We start from the raw sequence: 19678 nt of genomic DNA, 5'->3' as shown, positions 1-19678 counted from the left end.
TGATTGGTGAGTTTGTAGCTCCTGATCGGCACTCCTTATCGGCCTGGCATCTCACGACTTGGATCTCTGTCTGGGGCAATTCATCACATCATGTGGCACTACTGCTCGATTGGTAACTCTCAATGTCCATCTCATTCGATTCTGTCTCAGAAGTAAAATCCTCCTCCTCCTCCTCCTCTTGATGATTCCACATTGAAGCTTGGTCGATAAGGGTATCGATACTACTCTCCCCGATCAGATTCAGGCTCGGCTCAAAGTTCCATCCATTGCTGGACCGACGTCGCATGGATTTGTAAATCCATTTTTCGCTGATATCACATCCGGATCCGCATGACGAACTGGACAATTGTGATATATTTGAATTCGATCTTGAAAATTGAGGTCGAACAGCTGAATATACATTAAAATACAGTAAAGCGCCAATGCACATCATCTCGGTCAATGATCCATTACGGTACTTCCATGTGATCGAACTTACCTCGAGGCAATTGATCCGTCTGATTAGATGATAAGAATCCCCAATGCCCGTGATTCTCAGTTGACAATGCATTTTCATATTCGTCGCCTACGGATCTGAGGTTGATTAATGTATCAAGTGTCTTCTTATCACCATCCTTTCTGATTTTGGGTCGCTGATGGAAATACGAGTTGTTACTTCCTGTCCGCCCAGCTAAACAGGGTAATGAACAATCAATCATGTGTTTTGGGCACGTCCCCGGAGTGACATAGGGGTATCGATACTCACTTCCAGCAGTAGATTGACCCCCGGAAGTCCAAGATTTACTTCGACCTAGATTCGGGCTGACTGGAATTCCGATGCGCACAAATCCGTCAGATTAAGTCAGATGACGAATTGAATTACTGCCACTCACATGAAGAAGATCGAGCGAACGAAGAGAACCTGCTATAAAACGTAGATGACATTTGAGCTCGTGTTCGTCAGATCACTCGGTATCTGAATCTCGTATTGCTTCTGTTTCTTGTCGGTAAATGAGTCTGTTTCTTCTCTTTTCGGAATTTATGCACAAATCGAAATAATCTACAACAGTTCACTCCACACGATTGCCGTTGTTCGGATAAGTCACTATAATCATACCACACAGACTCAATGATCGGAAAACCATTTTTGACTCCATACATTCATTCAGAGGTCGATAATTAGGATCAAAAACACCAAGCTCAATCACATGTTAAACACATACGTATACCATCACTCCTTTGACAAGTCCCTTCAAGTCGTTAACCTCCATTGTACTGTCGGGCCTGACCTGAGTCTAAAGCACGTTTACATCCCGTTTCGGACTCGTTCATGTTTCGTATAGCGACTCATTACATAGGTCATCGAGTGTGGATTAAGTCGATACTCACGTGTACGAAGGGTGTAGAAGAAAGGTCAACTGTCCGCAAGGGAATCCATTCCAAAGCAACAGATGCTATAGGTTCTCTGCATACAGTGCCCACACAGTCTTTTCCCGACCTTGATCAATGGGAAGACAGATGACATACACGATACATCAAGATCATTGACATATCCGTTATGAACCCGCATGATAATCCAAGAAACCTCTACTGCCCAACTAATATACCCAGACCTTTCCAACCTCCCACGACTGGTCTTACCAAAGCCAAGCTCTTGTCTAAACCCTCTTCCAACCCTGCTCCTCCAGATTCTACAACCTCTTTTAATATATCTTCTCTGCCTTCCCAAGCGAATTCTATCGACTGATTCAGCTTCTCTCGGAACGCTATGATGGTAGTCTGTAGTGATTTGGATAGTTCGATGTGATCTGAGGTGGCTAGACGCAGGTGTCGGAGAAGGGAGGTAGCTTCGTCTGTTATAGATTATATTATATGGCAAATTAGCTTTGCGCTTTCACTCTGTCAGACATTAGATGTATAGATGAAGTCAGAGTAGAAGGGCGAAGTCAGACTCACTGCTCTTATCGTCAACCCTAACTACCAATCTACCTATACTAGCTACCAGATACTCGTACTCGTCCACTGTACCTTTACGACCAGTAGCTCTCTTTCTGCTTTTCTTGGATTTCGCAGTTTGTCTATTTTACGAGAAAATAACCATTTATAAGCTCAATCGATCCCTACAGTGGAAATGTTCCACTCACCCAGTCATCTTGGTAGTCTGTGAAAAAACAGTCGTAGGAGCCACAGTGTATCTTGTAAATCCAGTAACAGCTGTAGTAGCATTGGTGGCTACGTCTACACCTTCGATAGCAGGTTCAGTATCGACGATGAAGAATGATTCTATATTTCACCCAACGCATTTGAGTAAGATCAGTATCATGACTCTTTATTTCTATTGGTTGACAGAAGAATTTACCAGGATCATTCTCTCTTATCCTCCTCAAGTCTTTCAACCTATTAACTTCCTTGTCCAATTGACCCTCCATCTCTTCAAACGTTTCCATCAGAGCTTCGTGCGCTTCTTCAAGTCCGGGATGAATCATCGATTCAATCAAATCCGATCGGTCGTGAAGGGAGGTCTGCAAATGTAGGTGAGTATACCATCGTGCGCTACGTATGATATGCGAGAGGACGGACTGCACTTACCAATCTATAAGCTTCACTGAACTCTGTTCCTCTACACAAGACATCCACAGCACTGTCAACATCCGAAGCATGTTCGATAAAAACCTGCGAAGCTTCCAAATGTCTTCCCCGAGATGACAGATGATCTGCAGAACATGTCAGCTAGATTCCTCGTGATAGTGGCTATGGTAGCTCACCAGTAACTCTTTCGCATATCTGAATCGTATCATCTTTCGATACTCCCAACTTCTTAGCCAAAGTGAACAGCTCCCTCCAAGCATGGGCTTTCTCATAAGCCTTCAAGGCTTTTTCCTCTTTCTTGGCAAGGATGTAAGCTAGGAATGATTCTCGATTAGCTTGTGCGCCCGTTACTCAAACCATGATGAGATGAGGAGAACATCTCACATATAGCAGCATCGGTAAAATCTCTTCTGTCATATAGGTAATCACCATACAAATCATGTATCACCTACGCACACGGTATTTGATGAGCTTCATACATACTCATCATGATTTGGTACAGACGACTCACCTGGAGATGTTCAGGTTCATCGGCATACAACACAAACGCTTCGTCATATAGCTCGTATCGTGATAGATAAGAAGAAGCTTCCTCGAATCTTTCTGGGCCTACCGTTTAAAGCAATCATTACCAACCCTACTCCATTTGACGAGACTCGAGCACACTTACCGCACTGTTTCAGATTCCTCAATGCACTTTCTCTCCTTGCCAGATGGTCATCTATCATGAATCTTTGATCCCATTTATCCAATGCTCGTAGTTCACGTAAGAACGGTAAGTATTCCTTAGGATCCTATAATGCATAAAAAACATATCAGCTGTAATATCTCTGAGGAGTCAGGAAAGGGATCGACATACTTTCTGAGAATACTGAGCGATCATTAAGACCAATTGGAAATTGTACATTCCCAAAGCGACGTCATACAGCCTGTTCACATCAGAAAGGAAGATGATGTACTTGATAGCATCCTCGACGATCTCAGGGTGATCGGCTACCGATAGAACAAGCAATCAGAGTCAGCTCTGATCACATGATCTGGACACATGGACGAGTAGCTGACTCACCCTGCAGCGTCAAAAGCACTTTCAATCCCGATTCGTAATCTGCAGGTTGCTTGCACACGTGTGTAGTCAAGATAGTTTCCACATATTGTTCCACTCCCCTTTGCTCGAGGATCGATCGAAGGGAATCGCATAATGAGTTGACTTTGTCGATGAGTTTAGACGATCTACCATACCTGCATCAGCTATCTTTTGCCGACTGTTGTGTCATGATGGGGCAGCTCACGAGGAAGAAGGATCTTTACTATGATCGCCATACAATACTCTTGCAGAATCAGCGGAACTACCCATTATACGATGTTAGCATAACGAGATCCAGGTAGAAGGCAGAAATAGCGAATATGATCACTGACTTGAGTGAAGATACGAATAAATTCAAATAATCAACTTCGGGTACTTGTTCAACGAAATCTTTCAGATACTTCATGAATTGAGCGGGGTCAAGATCATATAGTACGTTTAGGTCTAATCGGTGTTTACGACATTGCAAGAAAGCATTTCGATAGTTGCCCCTGAAGCACCATCATCCCAATCAGTCGCCAGCGAAAATTGCCCGTAAAGATGGAAAGTGAAGTAGCAATTGCCACTCACGACAAAACGTCCTGTTTGACTACAGCCAAAACCAAAGCTCTAGGATAAACAGTCTCCAAATTACCTCTAGGCATCTGTAATACCAAACTCATCGAGCTTTCACATGCAGTAACAATCAATGACCCTCTTTCCACCCTTCTTTCATCCCATACCATCTCATGTGGAAATAGGTCATCGCCATGTGCTAAGCGTTTCAACGTAGGTAACGGGGCGTAATGGGATGTTTGAGAAGTAGTAGTGTAAATGAGGAAATCGGGTGTAAGGGTGTAAGAATTCACATTTGATGCGATCGGTGTGGATATAGGTGAAGAAGGTGATAGAGCAGCGAGATGTAATTTTGAATTTGGTGAAAGGGCGAAGATGAGATCGGATGATGCCGAGTAGGATAAAGCGGTTGGATGAGGTCCAAGAGTAACATCTACGGGATGATCGCTGGCTACTACACATACTATATCAACATGGGAGCAGGAAAGAATATGTATAATAAAGCTGGACTTACCACTAGTCAATTGACCTTCCGCAGTTAATACGAGCAATTCTCCTTCTCCGGTCCAAAGTAATCTTTCGATGTCTCCTTCCAGATTCTCAACTTCAGTCTCTTCCTTTTCATCCACCACATTCACTTGACAGCCTATCGAACCCTCTTTCTCAGCCCAAGAGAGTACAGCAACTTTGCCATTAGGTCCGAAAGCGAGCTGCTTGACCAGTCTTTTGCCTTCTGCCCGCAGGTTGGTGGAGTATCGTAATTTGGGTTCAGCGACTTTTCCTCCACCTCTTAGTCTACTTCCGGATTTAGGATCGGGTAATCTAGTATTGAGATCCCAGACTTGTACTAAACCATCGGAGAACAGAACAGCCAAAGAATCGGTCGTATCTGATAGACTAACATGGATTGGCACCGAAGGTAGGTCAAGGTGATATGAGGACATCGGGGGAGGAGTATTTTGAGTTCTGAAAGGTGTTATAAGGAGTTTCTCTGTATGACCGAAGTCAGCACATATCCCTTACAGATTGCAAGATAGCACATACGACCGTCCACCACCGCAACGGATGCAGTATCATGCGGCATAGGCAATCTGGCAGTATACGTATCCCAAACAAACGCTCTGGCTTGAACAAAATCTACAAAGATGATGATGATCAGTATGCAACGGGCAGGTGGAAGATCGGCTCGACTCACCTTCGCCATATAAGTAGATCGATAATGGGTCTTCCGGATGCCATTTGAACCCTTTGAATCTCGGTGATGTGGAATCGTGAGAGAAGAGCTCTTGTTTCAAATAGTAATGGTAATTCTTCATTGACCAAAGTTGGACTAATGACCAATAATCACACTTGTCAGCTAGGCTGCATCCTCTTCTGGTTAGTCGTACAGGAAAAGCTAAATTGAAACTCACCAACATCCTTATCACTCCTTTCAATCCAAATTGCCAACACCTCAGAATCACTATTCCACTGCAAGCCTTTCACTTTCCCATCTTTCCAAGTCTGCTTATCCTCCCTCAATTCGAATCCACCGTGTCTCAACCCATTTCGCTCCAACATCGCTATATCCCATTTACCCTCTCGACCCTCGCCTCCACCAGGATACCCATATCTTATCAAAGTGGATATGAGGTTTCCTGTAGGTCTCCAGCTCAGATTACCTTCTAAACCAGGTAAATTTTCAGAAGTCGCTGACAACTTAGGTACGAATCCTGTATTTGAATCTCGAGAATATATCCTAATTTGTCGTCGGGCTGACTCTCCATCTGAATATGGATCTAAGGATGATATAGCGAAATAAGAAGCATCACCTCGGAAAGTTATATATGGTAGACCGGAATCGGTAGGATGTGAGAGTGATTGAGAGCTGTTGATGGGCTGTTTGGCAGCTGCCTTTCCAAGTGATCCGTGAAATTGGGTTTGCCTAGATCCCCAACCGACGTTGATGAATTTGTCTACAAAGGTCGTGCATATTAGCTATACTGTGTCATGACAGGTGAGGAAGCGAAGAGAGAAGGAGCAGGATGAATTTTCCGATAGTGAGGAAGACTTGTCAGATATTGTTTAATCTCGTACTCACCTTCACCAAAATCATCTGATCGTAGTGGTTCTTCATGTATAACATCGAAATGTCTCGTCATACAGACTAAGTTATCTTCTCCAGTCATTAGTACAATCTGCTCATCGTCCGGTGCCCACGCAGCAGCTTTTATACCGCTATCCACCGATCCGACGACTTCGACCTGCCCCATTGACACTTTCAGTAAGCTGCATTCGACTATGGCGATATGACGATAGCTTACAGGGGCGACACCACCATCTTCACCTTCCAACGCTAATGTAGCTATATCACCACCTGCCAGAAGTATCACCAACGATCTATCGTCCGGTAAAAAATGTAGGTCTAACGTTTCACCCCGATGAGCGGGCTTAGGGAAAGGTGCGAGAACTGGGGATGTGAATGATGCGATAACCTACGGCATCATTTGATATCAGCTGATACAGTCACAACTGAGCAATGTTTTAGGCTGATCTCACCTCGGGTTCTGAATTATCCGTTGAGATCTGTAGTATGTCAATCTCGATACCACCATCATCGCTTGATCTCTCTACCGTCACATAGACCGTTCCATCCTCGGGATTGATAGCTATATTCCCAGCTTGACTTGATGAGCCGAACTGTTCGAGGGATGAGATATGGACTCCTAAGGGTGTGAGGGATCTCATCGTGCTTGTCTGGTAATCTTCCCAAGCTTTATTCGAAGATCTATCTTAGAAGTCAAAGCCAAAGTCCATCTCAATCGAGCAATGAGAGTATCCAGAGCACCAAAATTCTGAACATTTTGACACCTGATGTTCCACGAGCGGCGATGACCGCCATTCCACGTTATCAGGTGTGTCATCATCACTTACTCACTGAAGTAAGTTAGTTGACCGAATGTTCTCCAATAAGCTTGACTGAACACAACTTCTGTCTCTTTACATTGTAGTCACAGTCACCATCAAGGAGAATACACAAGATGTCCGATCCAACTATAAAAGGTCTCCCACCTCCTCCTGTCAAATACGACGGATCGAATTTCCGAATCGCCATCGTTCACGCCAGATGGAACGATGCGATCATCAAGGCTCTCTTGGAAGGGACGATTAACAAGTTGAAAGAGCAAGGCGTGAAAGAGGAGAATATCGTGGTGAAGAGTGTACCAGGCAGTTACGAGCTGCCTTTTGCTACCAAGCAGTGAGTAATTTCTCCTGGCATCAAGGTATTTTAACAGTATGACTATATCCATTGCGCACTGTGATCATACATCTTTTCAAATGGAGGAGTCATTGTGAATGCTGATTTGTCATACTTTTGTCACTAGACTCATCGAAGCAGGTAAAGTCCAATCCGCCAATGCCGCTCCTTCAATGATAGCCTCAACCACCAACCTCCTCTCTCTCATCGATAACAACACTTCATCCCAACCATCCGAACCCAAACCATCATCAACCTCAACTGGTCCATTGACCACTCCATTCGACGCTGTCATCTCGATTGGATGCTTGATCAAAGGTTCAACGATGCACTTCGAGTATATCTGCGATTCTGTCACCCACGGATTAATGCGAATTCAACTGGATACCGGGACACCAGTCGTTTTCGGTGTGTTGACCGCTTTAAATGATGATCAAGCACTTGAGAGAGCTGGGATTGGAAGAGGGGAAAAAGGTAAAGGCCATAGTAAGTCATGCGTTTTTGACACCCTCAACAAATCAAGCTTCTTGATCATTCATATTATCGAAACAAAAGAAATTCAAACACCTCTCCCTCTTTCTTTCGAGAAGCCACCTCATGTTTCTGCTAGTCTGACTGCTGACCCATGCTACTCCTGCTCGTTACAGACCATGGTGAAGATTGGGGTTTGGCAGCTGTCGAGCTTGCCGCTCAGAACAAAGATTGGACGAAAGGCGTACTTTGATTAAGTAGTCGAGTGATCAAGCAGTAAAACAAACATCAAATATGAATAGAAACCATATATATATATATATGCATTCCAACTTATATAAGATACTATAGGATACTTTGATAACGACAGTTTGCCTTCTATTTCCATACGAGATAGAAAGAAATACTTCAGCGACTTGCGATTTGGTCTGTGTCATACATGGACCGCATCAGCGATCCGTGGGCAATTGCCAGATCGAGAAGAGCTATGGATGTACTCCTGCAGATTATTACTCTTTATGCCATTGCGGCTCCTGGAATCAATCAATGTTGTTCTGGGCCTTTTTGGTGGATGGATCGATTAATCCAAATGAAACCGGGATAGGGTTAGACCACTTTTATGCTTGTAATCGGCATTACAACTCACTCTAATCCGACTCCCGATGCCCATAACAGCTTTTTGTAATGAGCCGTTTCACCCTGAAGTCGACACCCCTAAAAAGAGAATGGTACCCTGTGTGTCCGATGTCACCCTTAATCGCTCCCCCACATGTCAACTCCTACTACCACCCACCTTACATACAGCATACAACCACAAGCCTCTCTCATACACGCAGACGACGGAGGAGCAAGTGGAGTAACAGCAGCATCATCATACTGTTGCTCATGATCTTCACATCTTTCACCAGCACCATCGAACCCAGCAATCATCTCGACACGTCACCAGATCAAACGCCAAAAAGCGAAAAGTACGAGTAGTGGGATTTAGTAAGGGGTTAACTAGTTGTTATTCAGCTTCAGCTGGGACGCGCCTAAACCATACTACTTCTGATCCAACTCGGACTTATACCAACACCTCAACACCTTGACTACCTATATATCTATACACCTCGACCATATCTCGATATAACACTGGTCTATACATATCCATCCATCCGCCTATCCACTCGCATCAGGATCAACGTATAGAGAGGTATCGGTTGATCAACATACCCCACAATGTCATCTCCTTCGCAGAATAGAGGAATGGTACCGCCGCCTGGCACATGGTCATCTTCATCTTCGACATCGAACAGTATCAGACACCTGGATGGTGGATCGGGGACAACTAGGAGGTCAATAGATACTCAGCATAATCCTCCCGAAGCATCTTCATCTTCTAGACGGACGTCGATGACCTCGATCCACAATTCACCTACTTCCATCTCATCTTCTTCAAAGCATCATATCGTTGGAAATAGACATAACAACAACGAACATGAAAACGGTAATGGAGACAGAAGATTACCTAGGATAACAACATCAAATACGGATAATGAAGATGAAGTAGGCCAAGGACATGGTCAAGGACCAAGATCAGCACCTATAACTGGTTCTTCAGGACCTTTAAGACCTTTTACAAATGGTGTTAATACCAATAATTTGAATGGACCGTTAAGATCAAGCTCATCGCCTGATCCATGGACAACTACCCATTCGTATTCACAGAGAAGTTCACCATCAAATTCACCAATAGACCATCGTCCGAATTTCGCTGGTTCAGGTTCATCACCTAACAATCGTGTCGGATCACCTCAACCTCCAAATTTAGGTCCGCCTTTTCCACATGGATCGAATCATAGGAGTCTCAACGCCAACCCGAGTAATAGACCGGAACCATCACGTATAGCTTCAGAGAGAGATAGGTCAAGAGATCGTGATAGAGAAAGGACAATTACACCTCAACAATCATCGCATTCCTTATCTACCGATAGTCATAGTCATTATACTGGACCCTCGTCATCCTCTGCAGCCGACCAATCCCAGGCTCAACCTTCGTTGGTGTGGCCTCAACCGAGGACGAGGAGGGAAGGTGGTGGGAATACTTTTTGTGGTCAGTGCGGTCAGACGGTGCACGGTCAATTTGTGAGAGCAATGGGCAAAGTGTATCATCTGAATTGTTTCAGATGTAAGGTGAGTTCTGAACTCTCATCTCTCATGGGACAGTATATAAAAGTGAGTCTCTCATGCTGATGTCTTGTTTTCACTCCAAACAGGACTGTAATAAAGTTGTAGCACAGAAGTTCTTCCCTGTAGAGGATGGAGATGGGATGTACCCATTATGTGAAAGGGATTATTTCGCTAGGTTGGATCTGATCTGTGCCAAATGTGATCAAGCACTTAGAGCGAGTTATATAACTGCTTGTGGTGAGTGCAATCACCACCATATACACAGTAAGATGGGGCATAGCTGATGTTTGGGTTTGCTATGCAAAGGCAACAAATATCATGTGGAGCATTTCACTTGTTCAGAGTGTGATGTGCTGTTCGGACCGAATGATTCGTATTATGAGCATGGAGGGAAAGTTTGTAAGTGTTGGATATAGACCCAAACCTGTGCAATTCTACTACAAGAGGCTCACCTGAACTATGTGTTCTCCTTTCCGCCAATCAGACTGTCATTATCACTATTCAACACAATTCGCTGTAAAGTGTGTAGGTTGTGAGACAGCCATACTGAAGCAGTTCGTCGAGATGAATAGGAATGGTAGGGATGAATGTTGGCATCCTGAATGTTATATGATTTCGAAGGTATGTGTACATCCCATACCACCCCCTCCCAGCTTCAGAATGATCTGACCGTCATAATTCTTCTTTAGTTCTGGAACGTGCGGCTCGCATCCAAAACATTCAATACACCCGCCTCATCCGCTGTATCATCCACTATCTCCCTACTTGAAATGTCTTCTTCCACCGCTCCTGGCGCACCTGTCAACTCACTGTCCATGCAGACCATCCAGCCTCCAACGCCAAGTCCAAATAGCGAAGCGGGAATGACACCCGGTGAACTGAAAGATAGACAGGAAGCGATGGAGATGAAAGTGCAGCAGATATGGCATGTCTTATCTGGATATGAAGAATCTTCGGCTGCCCTAATAGGAGACATGTTAAGAGCAGTGAATGAAAGGCGATTATTGGATATCATTCTATTGGCGGAACGGTTCATACTGCATGTGGAAACGCTCTTTGCAGTAATTGATGATCTGGAAGCTCAATTCGCGCAGTCGGGTGCAAAAGGTAAGTCGAAACTTCCTTTTGGAGAAAAGGGCTCAACCGCTCACCTCGACTGCTCGTGATCAGGCATGGCGCACGCTCGAGAGGCGAAACAGCTTTGTCGGAAGCTTGTCAACCTATTCTCAACGATGTCACAGATATCGCCATCAGGAGGGCAAGCACCAAACAACTCCGAACTGTTCACCTTGATCACTCAACTTGCTCATTATCTCAAGATCTTGATACGGATAGCTCTAACGGGATCGATAAAATTGGAAAGGGATCATTTCAATACTACCGCCATGACCAACTGTTTAGCTAGGCTAAATCTTCTCGCAATGGATAATGGTGATCCGACGGTTAAGAAGAGAGGAGATTTTCCGGATCACACACCTACACCTAGACCTTCAATCAAAGCGGATGAAACGCAAGGTGGAACGGCTGCTTCAGCGGGTGATGAAGAGCAGCTCAAGCGGAGTATAGAAGCTTTGACTAGACATCCTAATGGGTATATAAGTAGTACCAAGGATATCGCCTATGGGTATCGGAGTCTGGCGGTGAGTACAAGTTTGGGAGTCGTCATTCGTCTGCGACTGCGTTTGGCTTATTCATCCTCCAAAATCCTTTATATAGCCTGAAGTCACTGGTGAAACTACATTACGTGGACCTCAATCTGAAGATTTCATACCGCCTGAAGGGTGTGCCAACTGCAAGACAGCGATTGAGGAGGATTGTGTACGTTCGGGGATGTTTAATAGATGGCATTCAGCTTGTGTCATCTGTTTGGTATGCGGTGAAACTTCTTTACAACCTCTACCTAAAGATGATACCACGACAGATGATGGATCATCACATTCACATACCGACGTAATACCCACCAATACCAACAATAACCATAAACCCACTTCTCAACAGAAACGATTACCTGCCCGAGCGGATTTCTTCTATTTCGAGGCTATAACCAGAATCGAGGAAGTGCCCTCATCGATATATTGTGGATCCCACAAGACCAATAGCTGCGTACAAGGATTCAACGCCGTTTCGAGATTAGAGCAATATGCTTTCTTATTGCATATTGCGTTGAGAAGGTTATACGTGCATTTCAGGATACATCATGATTTACCAAGTGGTGAGTGTAGTACGAATCCCATGAACCTTCTTTTCCTTCCGCTTCCAATGAACCTTGTTTAAATCCAGCGGCGAATACATCAGTGCTATCTCGTCTAACTTTTGTATTTCTACTTCTTTCTTTCATCATTACATCTTTCTCTTCCTTCGCTTCTGATGATAACTTGACGTTCAAACATTAAATATATATCATGACATTCTCGCTAATATTGCCTATCCGTCGACGACGTGCAGTGCGAGACCACGGTATATCAGATCGTTCAGAACACGAAGTGAAACGAATGAAGTCCGTCACACTAGATAGGAAATTATCATCTACCGCTAGATTACCTCAACGGTCGATGGTCGTAGAGTCACCAGCTGGAAGAATGGCGGATGCAAATGGTCAAGTGGTGTCAGCTCGAGCCGAGACTTCTCAACAACAATCCCTTACCGCTTCTACGTCTAATCTGACAATCACCGGGTCCAATTCCAACATTGGTGGACCGGAGATAGTTGCGATAACAAGTGAAGGAGAACCAATCGATCCTGATGATCCGCCCTCGTCAGCTACTGTCGATGTCCTCCGACCTCCATTCGCAAGGAACAACACTTCAGTCATGATCATCAATGAAAATAATGACTTGGATCCTACTGGCTCCAATCTAGAGGCTGATAATTTGACTATGCCAAACATCGGACCTGAAGATGATGCGATTACATTAGGTGATATACCGATGTTGGCGAATGTCACTTCCAGAGCTTCATCCAATAATATCAATAACGAAAGGCATCTACCGCTTTTATCGACTCTGAACCCACTTCAATCCGTCATATTGAAACATTTCGCTTTGCTACAGTTGAGTAAATCCGGCTTGGGCCATCTGATAGATCTGGATGATATACTGGAATTGTTGGAGGTGAGGAAGAATCAGTGGTGGAATAAGATTTTCAAAGGTACAGCAAAAGAGAAACAGAAGAAGAAAGGTGAGTATGCAATCCCTTCCAGACAATAGATTTTGATGCAGTGGGTTGACAGTCAAGCTGATACATCGTTATGTCAATACTATAGGTATTTTCGGTGTACCAATTGAGATTCTCGTGGAACGGACTGGATCAGATTCGTCCCTTGGTGCTTCGAATGCTCAGTTGAGAGTGCCTGAATTTATCGAAGATATAGTATCCACCATGAGACAAATGGGTGAGTCATGTTACACACACGTCGTCCCTGATCATGAGCCCTTGCACTTGCCTGCAAGGATCATGGTGTATTAGGCAGTCAGCTGATACCGATGTTCCTCATAGATATGGCCGTCGAAGGTATATTCCGTAAAAACGGTAACATCCGAAAACTTCAGCAACTTTGTGATGCTCTGGACAAAGATTCGACTCAGGTCAATTTATCCGACGAAAATGCCATTCAATTAGCTGCGTTGTTGAAGAGGTTCTTGAGGGAGATGCCAGATCCTCTCCTGACTTTCAGATTGCACAAGTTGTTCTGTGCTGCTGCTTGTGAGTCATAAACATAGTCCCGATACTATTCAAGTAAATTTCGATACTGATAAGCTGTTCTTCATGTAGCGCTTCAAAACCCCGATGATCGTAAACGAGTTCTTCACCTACTTGTCTGTCTACTCCCACGGTACAACAGAGATACGATGGAAGTCCTGTTCGTCTTCTTACGATGGGTGGCTTCCTTCTCTTACAAAGACGAGGAGACGGGTTCTCGAATGGATCTAGGGAACTTGGCAACCGTCATCTGTCCTTCAATTTTATATGCCAAAGGAGCTAATGCGGCTAAAGATGAGAGTTTCATTGGAATCCAGGCTGTTCAACAACTATTGGAAAATCAAGATGAATTTTATCATGTTCCTGCAGAATTGGTATTCGTCATTCAAGAGAATATATATTCGATATTCGCGAAAGAATTGGATTTACCGCCCAAAGAGATTCATCGACATTGTTCGAAATACATGCAAGCTAGAGGACAAGCTTTATCTTCGGGTCTTCAACCTCCTCAACCTCAATATACATCTATATCAAGTAATCCTAAATATAGTCCTGTCGGTGGCAACACTCTACTACCTAGTTCGAATTCCCAAAACACGATACAACAAAGTCAACAAGGGCAACAGCAGCATCAGGGGCTTAGAGAGAGACCATCTGATCCTAGATTATCTACTCGAGGGGAAATGATACCTTCCAATTCTGATCCTTCTCAGATGAACAGTACGTACCGACCTGGAAGTAGACCGACATCATGGATCCAAAACACAAGGGGAAATTCACAATCGTCTTTGTCATCTCCATCGAACCAACAACCTAACCCTACCGGAGGGAACTGGGAAAGAGATAGGAGACCCCCTCAAGCTCCTTTCCAACAGAATGGATCTAGACAATCTTCCTCCCGTGGCAGTGCGCCGTCCAGTCCCGGTCCTGGAGAAGAGGGTAGGAGAAGTATAAACATGGATAGAGAGAGGAGTTGGACACCTACCAATGGGTTGGAGTATCAACAGCAACAACAGGGACAACATCCTTTTGCTCAACAGCAACGATAGTTCTGTGAAATTGTATCTAGGTGGATTAGCTGGGCAGGTGAGAGATGGATGGACAATATACGGTTGCTTTCTTTTGTTTCAGAAAAGGGTGATACTTCTTTCATTCATCTTGTGTTTGTCTTGTCCATCATTCCGAAGATAGATGGACGAATGTATATACATAGTTTTTTTCTTTCTTAATCTATATTTCCGTCTTCTTCGACGGACATTCCTACTTGATATACCACCACATCATCGTTATATATATCCAAAGATTCTCTTTAAACGGTCATGATTTCTTTCTTTTTGATTCTTATGGTGTGGTTTTGCTCTTCTTTTTTTCTTGTTGAGATCAAGGGATATAAATATCAAATGCATTATTTCATGTATCATATCACAATCACACTTAGCTACGACTAATAAAGAAATCAATGGAATGTCGAAAAACTTCAAAGTGCCTTCTCATAGGAATGATATTCGAGAACACACTCTGCAAAGTTTTTTACAAATCGTTATTCTCGAAAATAATGATTTTGGATTTGATGTAGCCACCTAGTTTATCCCTTTTCCAACATGATGAATGGTAGTTGGTGGGAAGATAAAAGTGGCGTATACGTGTGTGGAGAGTAGGATGAGAGTAAGAAAGAAGGAATAGAGAAAAGAAGATATAAAAGATGATTCTGATGATGGTGGAAAGATGGTATAATACAAGTTGAGGCAGAGTTATGTGTCGTGATTTTGAAGAGGAATAGGAAGAGTGATATCGAGTATAACTTGCCGTTCGAACAAGTATGACCATGATTTAGATTAGTAGCTTCGATTCGAGATCAGTCAAGTAAAAGCTTTCAGTATAGCATATACCGAACTGGGTATAACACCTCGTATGTATACTATTCATACGAATGAGACTTTCAATCATGTTATACGAATTACCTTTCTTTACCTTTACTTCATCTTTTTTTTTCTTTTGAATCTTGTAAAGAATATGGGTATACTTAAGAATATGAGCATTTCAATTAAATCCCCATACAACAGATCGATCATCAACCCTCTTAAAAAAAGGGATCGATCAGTCCTGCGGGGCGCTCTTCTCTCCCCGAAAGGAGAGTATCTTCCTTCTGACCACCTGATTTAGCGAATCTGTTGTGAAGTATGGTTATAAGAATAGGTTCGTCTAAATTGCGATGGTGTACCATAAGAAAAAGAAGAGAAAGAAGAATAACAAAATGGGAAACAACTGAAATTTCAATGTACCAGGCGATACGACACTCCAGAACACCCGTGTCTACTATGCGGTTGGGATAAAATGATTAAAATGAAGGATGAAAGATATTCGACAGATCCGCTTGGTTTGGTATGGTTTGGTATGGTGACGCGTGGAATGGACAAGGAACAAGGACGCGCTTGGACCCACCACCACCACACAGCGCAATAGCATACTCGTAGCATGATCAGACAGCATACACGATAAAAGAGGCATGTGTGAACATCTTACTCGTTCTCATCAGTTCAAATCATTCACGAACATAGACATACATATATTTATATACCCTCCACGACTCACTGAACGACTAACGAATACCAACTAGATCACAACCACAATGGTGAGTGAGCTGTTCTCACCCCCACTTAGCATCTTGCTTGACTGCTATCTTTTCACTTGGTCATTCGGTAATGGGTGGCAATGCTGATCCTTCCTTCTCACCTTGGCAGGACAAAATCAAGGAGGTGAGCTGCATGGTTCCAAGTGAACGAAGATCTGTAGCTTTAGCTAACAACCACCCGAAATCAGCGATTCACCATCCTCGGTCAAAAGATCGAAGCTGCCGAGTCTAGAGCCGAGGAAGCTGAGGCTGAAAACAAGAAGGTGGGTGTGACCTTGGATAGATAAGGACGAATGCTGAATTATCGTTACCTTTCCCTTTTTCCCACGAAATCTTATTATGCCTCAACATCAAATACTCTACCATCACTGTACTGAACGAAACCCCAATCATTGGACTCAATCGTATATCCTTCCTTCCTATATTTGTTGATAAATTCCTCTCTCCATACAACTTACACACTCTTCCTTCCTGCAACCTTCCCTTGCCCTACCACACAGCTCAACCAAACCCTTCTCGAGCGTGACCAAGAGATCGCCTCCTTACAACACAAGTTATCCCTCGCCGAATCCGAATTGGAGAAATCGGAAAATCAAATTAAGGATCTGAAATCCGCTTCAGAGGAAGGTGAGACTCACAAGACCACGGGGGAGAACTTGGCTAGAAAAGTACAATTGTTGGAAGAAGAGTTGGATAAGGCTGAAAAGGATTTGAAGGATACTACTGAGAAGTGAGTGGGAAAATCTGTTGTGTATTTGAAAAGGATTCGTTCTGTTCTGTTGGAGAAGGATTCTCTTCTCTTCAATGTGTTTAGTTTGACATAGGTGCTTCATTTGTGTAATCCTCTAAGAATCGTCGCATTTGTTATCTTACCCCTCTTTTCCAAAGATCGGGATCGCTCATCTATCACAATCCTGATGCTTTACCTCACATTTATGTCGAAGGAATCTTCTGTCATATTTATGTCCTTGTTCTTTCACTTTGTGTATACGTGCTTATTGAGCTACTCACCGCAGACTCAGACAAGTCGACGTCAAGGCCGAACATTTCGAGAGACAAGTAGCACGAGCCGAGCAAGAGAGAGACGAATGGGAGAGAAAGCACGGGGTGGGTTGTCGTTTCTCCTTCTTCGAACTCATTCTCAATCTTCTTCGCCTTATCTTCATACATGCCCCTCCTCCTGCTCGCCTGTTGCATCTCCTCTTGCTTCTAATTCTTGTCTTGCTGACTATCTCACATTCCATTCAAACAGGAAGCGGTCGAGAAATACCAACAATCCAAGAGAGAACTCGACGAAGTTGTCGCTCAAATGGAATCTTTGGTGGGTCAATCTCCCCCTGTGATTTCATGTTATAGCTGATCTTGTTTGCTATACAGTAAATTCCATACATACATTCTTACTTCGTTTGTTCACTCGTCACCAACATCACTATATGAATTTTATTCTTTACCCGTTCACTATACGATCAGATATGAGAGATGCACCATGTGTCTTGTACGATGCGTGTAGTGAAAGGTATACTTACTCACGACTTGTTTGGTGTATGGCATTCATCCATACACTGTCAGTCATATATGATACGGGACTGTTAACAAACAGTGACATCAAGGGTTCTCATTGTAGTGATCCGCGATCAACGCTGAAGGGAGGATCAACTCGGCTATTCTGGATGAGGTCCATCCAATCCTCTTATTCAGACATAGGTGATACCTTTCACTCTTATTCTCGATGTTCACCCGACCCTCAATCCATCGAAAGGATACCTATATCACAATTACAGCAGTTCCTGAATCATCGCTTTGAGGTTGTTTGACAGTCATATAATCGTTTGGATGGGTTGCCACGTTGCAAACCTCAAAACAGACTACATTGATCGTCAGAAGTCGAGGTCGAGGATGACTCACGATGAAACGGGGCTAATTTTATTTGTGATAGGATCTGATGGTTTGATGGTAAAACGGATCTAAGGGTGGAGTGGGAGAGAAGGGTTATCTCAGCGAAACGCATAATCAAATACTTCATCTTCAATAGAACTTAATCGACGACCTACAATCAAGTTGATGATCAGAATACACCTATTCCTCGACACTCTTCAGGGATGTCTTTGATAAAGCATAACGACCAAAGAGACCTAACATACTATCTAATTTATCTTGGAACAGTGTCAGTGTCAGTGTCAGTACTAGTGCTAGTGCTTACTGATCGAAAGGACTGATGAGCAATGATAATGCAATGATGGAAAGGAGGGGGGTGTCTCACTTCGGATCAGTGGTGTTGGCTGTTCGGACTTGAGCGTTGATGGGGAATGGGAATGGGTGGGTGGGTGAAGGAGTGTTTGTGGATTGTGATCCATCGAGTAGTAGAATGTTTTGGGGAGATACTGTTTCGAGTATGTGTGACAGGGTAGGTATATATACTGACTTTCATGTGCTGCCTAAGATCTATGAAGATAATTAAGAGTAATCTTCTGATATCGAAAGATAACTATCGAATCTCTTACAGCAACTAAGGCAATACCACACAACTGTCAACCTCGATCTCATCTCATAATACTACACAACCTAGAGTCCATACCGACTACCCAATCAATAGTCAGCGAAATGGCTAGTATCAGCTCAAAAACACTCTCATGCAACATTCCCGTATATCGACTTACTTACACAACTACGCCGTCATCCGTGGTCGACCCTAAACAAATCGCCTTCGAGCAGTACCTTGCACAGAGATGGAAAGGGGAGAAAGCTAAGGAAGGTTTGGGAGAATGGAATAAGGAGTTACCTGTCTTTTGGGAAGGTGCTGGACCCGAGGGACTGGGAAGAGACAGGGACAGGGAGAGGGATCAAGAGAGTTAGTTATTGAGATGGTGAGCTGATAATTTGTCAATCATACCATGTCGTACAAAATCAAATCGAAGTTCAGACACTGATCTAATCCATTCACATAGGGTTCATAAAGCACACCGCCTAATGGGACTGGTTGTCGATTAGACGGAGGTACCGATAAGTTATGGATGGATATAGGAAAGTATATATCAACCAACTCTCGAAATATGCATTTTCGCTGCCTCATGATGATACCGTAAAAATCCAGTCCTACCATATCTATGTCTCCAAGTACGGAAATCTAGCTTAGCATTCAAATTGATTGATAAAGTACCCATTTTTGGTTGCATGATATCAAGTTGTATCGTACTTATGTTCTAAGTGAATTAAGATATAAGTTTCTTTCTATAACTACAGGATGTCGCATTTCCGGATCTCA

General features: G+C 43.5%; 6 protein-coding genes across 6 annotated transcripts; 4 read left to right on the top strand and 2 right to left on the bottom strand.

Moving 5' to 3' along the window:
• Positions 1–88: 88 nt before the first annotated feature.
• On the bottom strand, positions 89–924 carry I203_105166 (uncharacterized protein; the record flags this gene model as incomplete). Its single annotated transcript, XM_019144338.2, has 4 exons — positions 89–390; positions 479–670; positions 746–805; positions 873–924. 4 exons carry the CDS (start codon positions 922–924, stop codon positions 89–91), a joined length of 606 nt encoding a protein of 201 aa, XP_019005673.2.
• A 642-nt stretch (positions 925–1566) lies between these two features.
• I203_105165 (uncharacterized protein) lies at positions 1567–6934 on the bottom strand (the record flags this gene model as incomplete). Its single annotated transcript, XM_065517704.1, has 21 exons — positions 1567–1832; positions 1936–2057; positions 2124–2262; positions 2339–2501; positions 2569–2693; positions 2745–2882; positions 2953–3016; positions 3080–3177; positions 3239–3362; positions 3428–3561; positions 3635–3798; positions 3858–3914; positions 3985–4143; positions 4223–4661; positions 4722–5198; positions 5252–5344; positions 5403–5537; positions 5620–6162; positions 6288–6450; positions 6511–6681; positions 6746–6934. The coding sequence occupies 21 exons, from the start codon at positions 6932–6934 to the stop codon at positions 1567–1569; spliced, it is 3963 nt and encodes a 1320-aa protein (XP_065373008.1).
• Positions 6935–7227: 293 nt separating this feature from the next.
• I203_105164 (6,7-dimethyl-8-ribityllumazine synthase) lies at positions 7228–8169 on the top strand (the record flags this gene model as incomplete). The annotated part of the gene is made up of 3 exons (XM_019144336.1): positions 7228–7445; positions 7573–7931; positions 8093–8169. The coding sequence occupies 3 exons, from the start codon at positions 7228–7230 to the stop codon at positions 8167–8169; spliced, it is 654 nt and encodes a 217-aa protein (XP_019005671.1).
• A 965-nt stretch (positions 8170–9134) lies between these two features.
• On the top strand, positions 9135–14833 carry I203_105163 (uncharacterized protein; the record flags this gene model as incomplete). Its single annotated transcript, XM_065517703.1, has 12 exons — positions 9135–10088; positions 10172–10322; positions 10392–10484; positions 10570–10706; positions 10775–10828; positions 10907–11192; positions 11256–11725; positions 11802–12297; positions 12531–13262; positions 13348–13476; positions 13581–13787; positions 13857–14833. The coding sequence occupies 12 exons, from the start codon at positions 9135–9137 to the stop codon at positions 14831–14833; spliced, it is 4686 nt and encodes a 1561-aa protein (XP_065373007.1).
• Positions 14834–16486: 1653 nt separating this feature from the next.
• I203_105162 (uncharacterized protein) lies at positions 16487–17776 on the top strand (the record flags this gene model as incomplete). The annotated part of the gene is made up of 5 exons (XM_019144334.1): positions 16487–16540; positions 16605–16679; positions 16917–17146; positions 17433–17523; positions 17669–17776. 5 exons carry the CDS (start codon positions 16487–16489, stop codon positions 17774–17776), a joined length of 558 nt encoding a protein of 185 aa, XP_019005669.1.
• Positions 17777–19017: 1241 nt separating this feature from the next.
• Positions 19018–19384, top strand: I203_105161 (uncharacterized protein; the record flags this gene model as incomplete). Its single annotated transcript, XM_019144333.1, has 2 exons — positions 19018–19264; positions 19362–19384. The coding sequence occupies 2 exons, from the start codon at positions 19018–19020 to the stop codon at positions 19382–19384; spliced, it is 270 nt and encodes an 89-aa protein (XP_019005668.1).
• Between the last annotated feature and the right edge of the window lie 294 nt (positions 19385–19678).

The sequence above is a fragment of the Kwoniella mangroviensis genome (genome assembly GCF_000507465.2).
Source record: "Kwoniella mangroviensis CBS 8507 chromosome 1 map unlocalized Ctg02, whole genome shotgun sequence".
Lineage (NCBI taxonomy): Eukaryota > Fungi > Basidiomycota > Tremellomycetes > Tremellales > Cryptococcaceae > Kwoniella > Kwoniella mangrovensis.
Note: the sequence above shows the minus strand (reverse complement) of the source record. Positions and strands in the feature narration are given on the sequence as shown.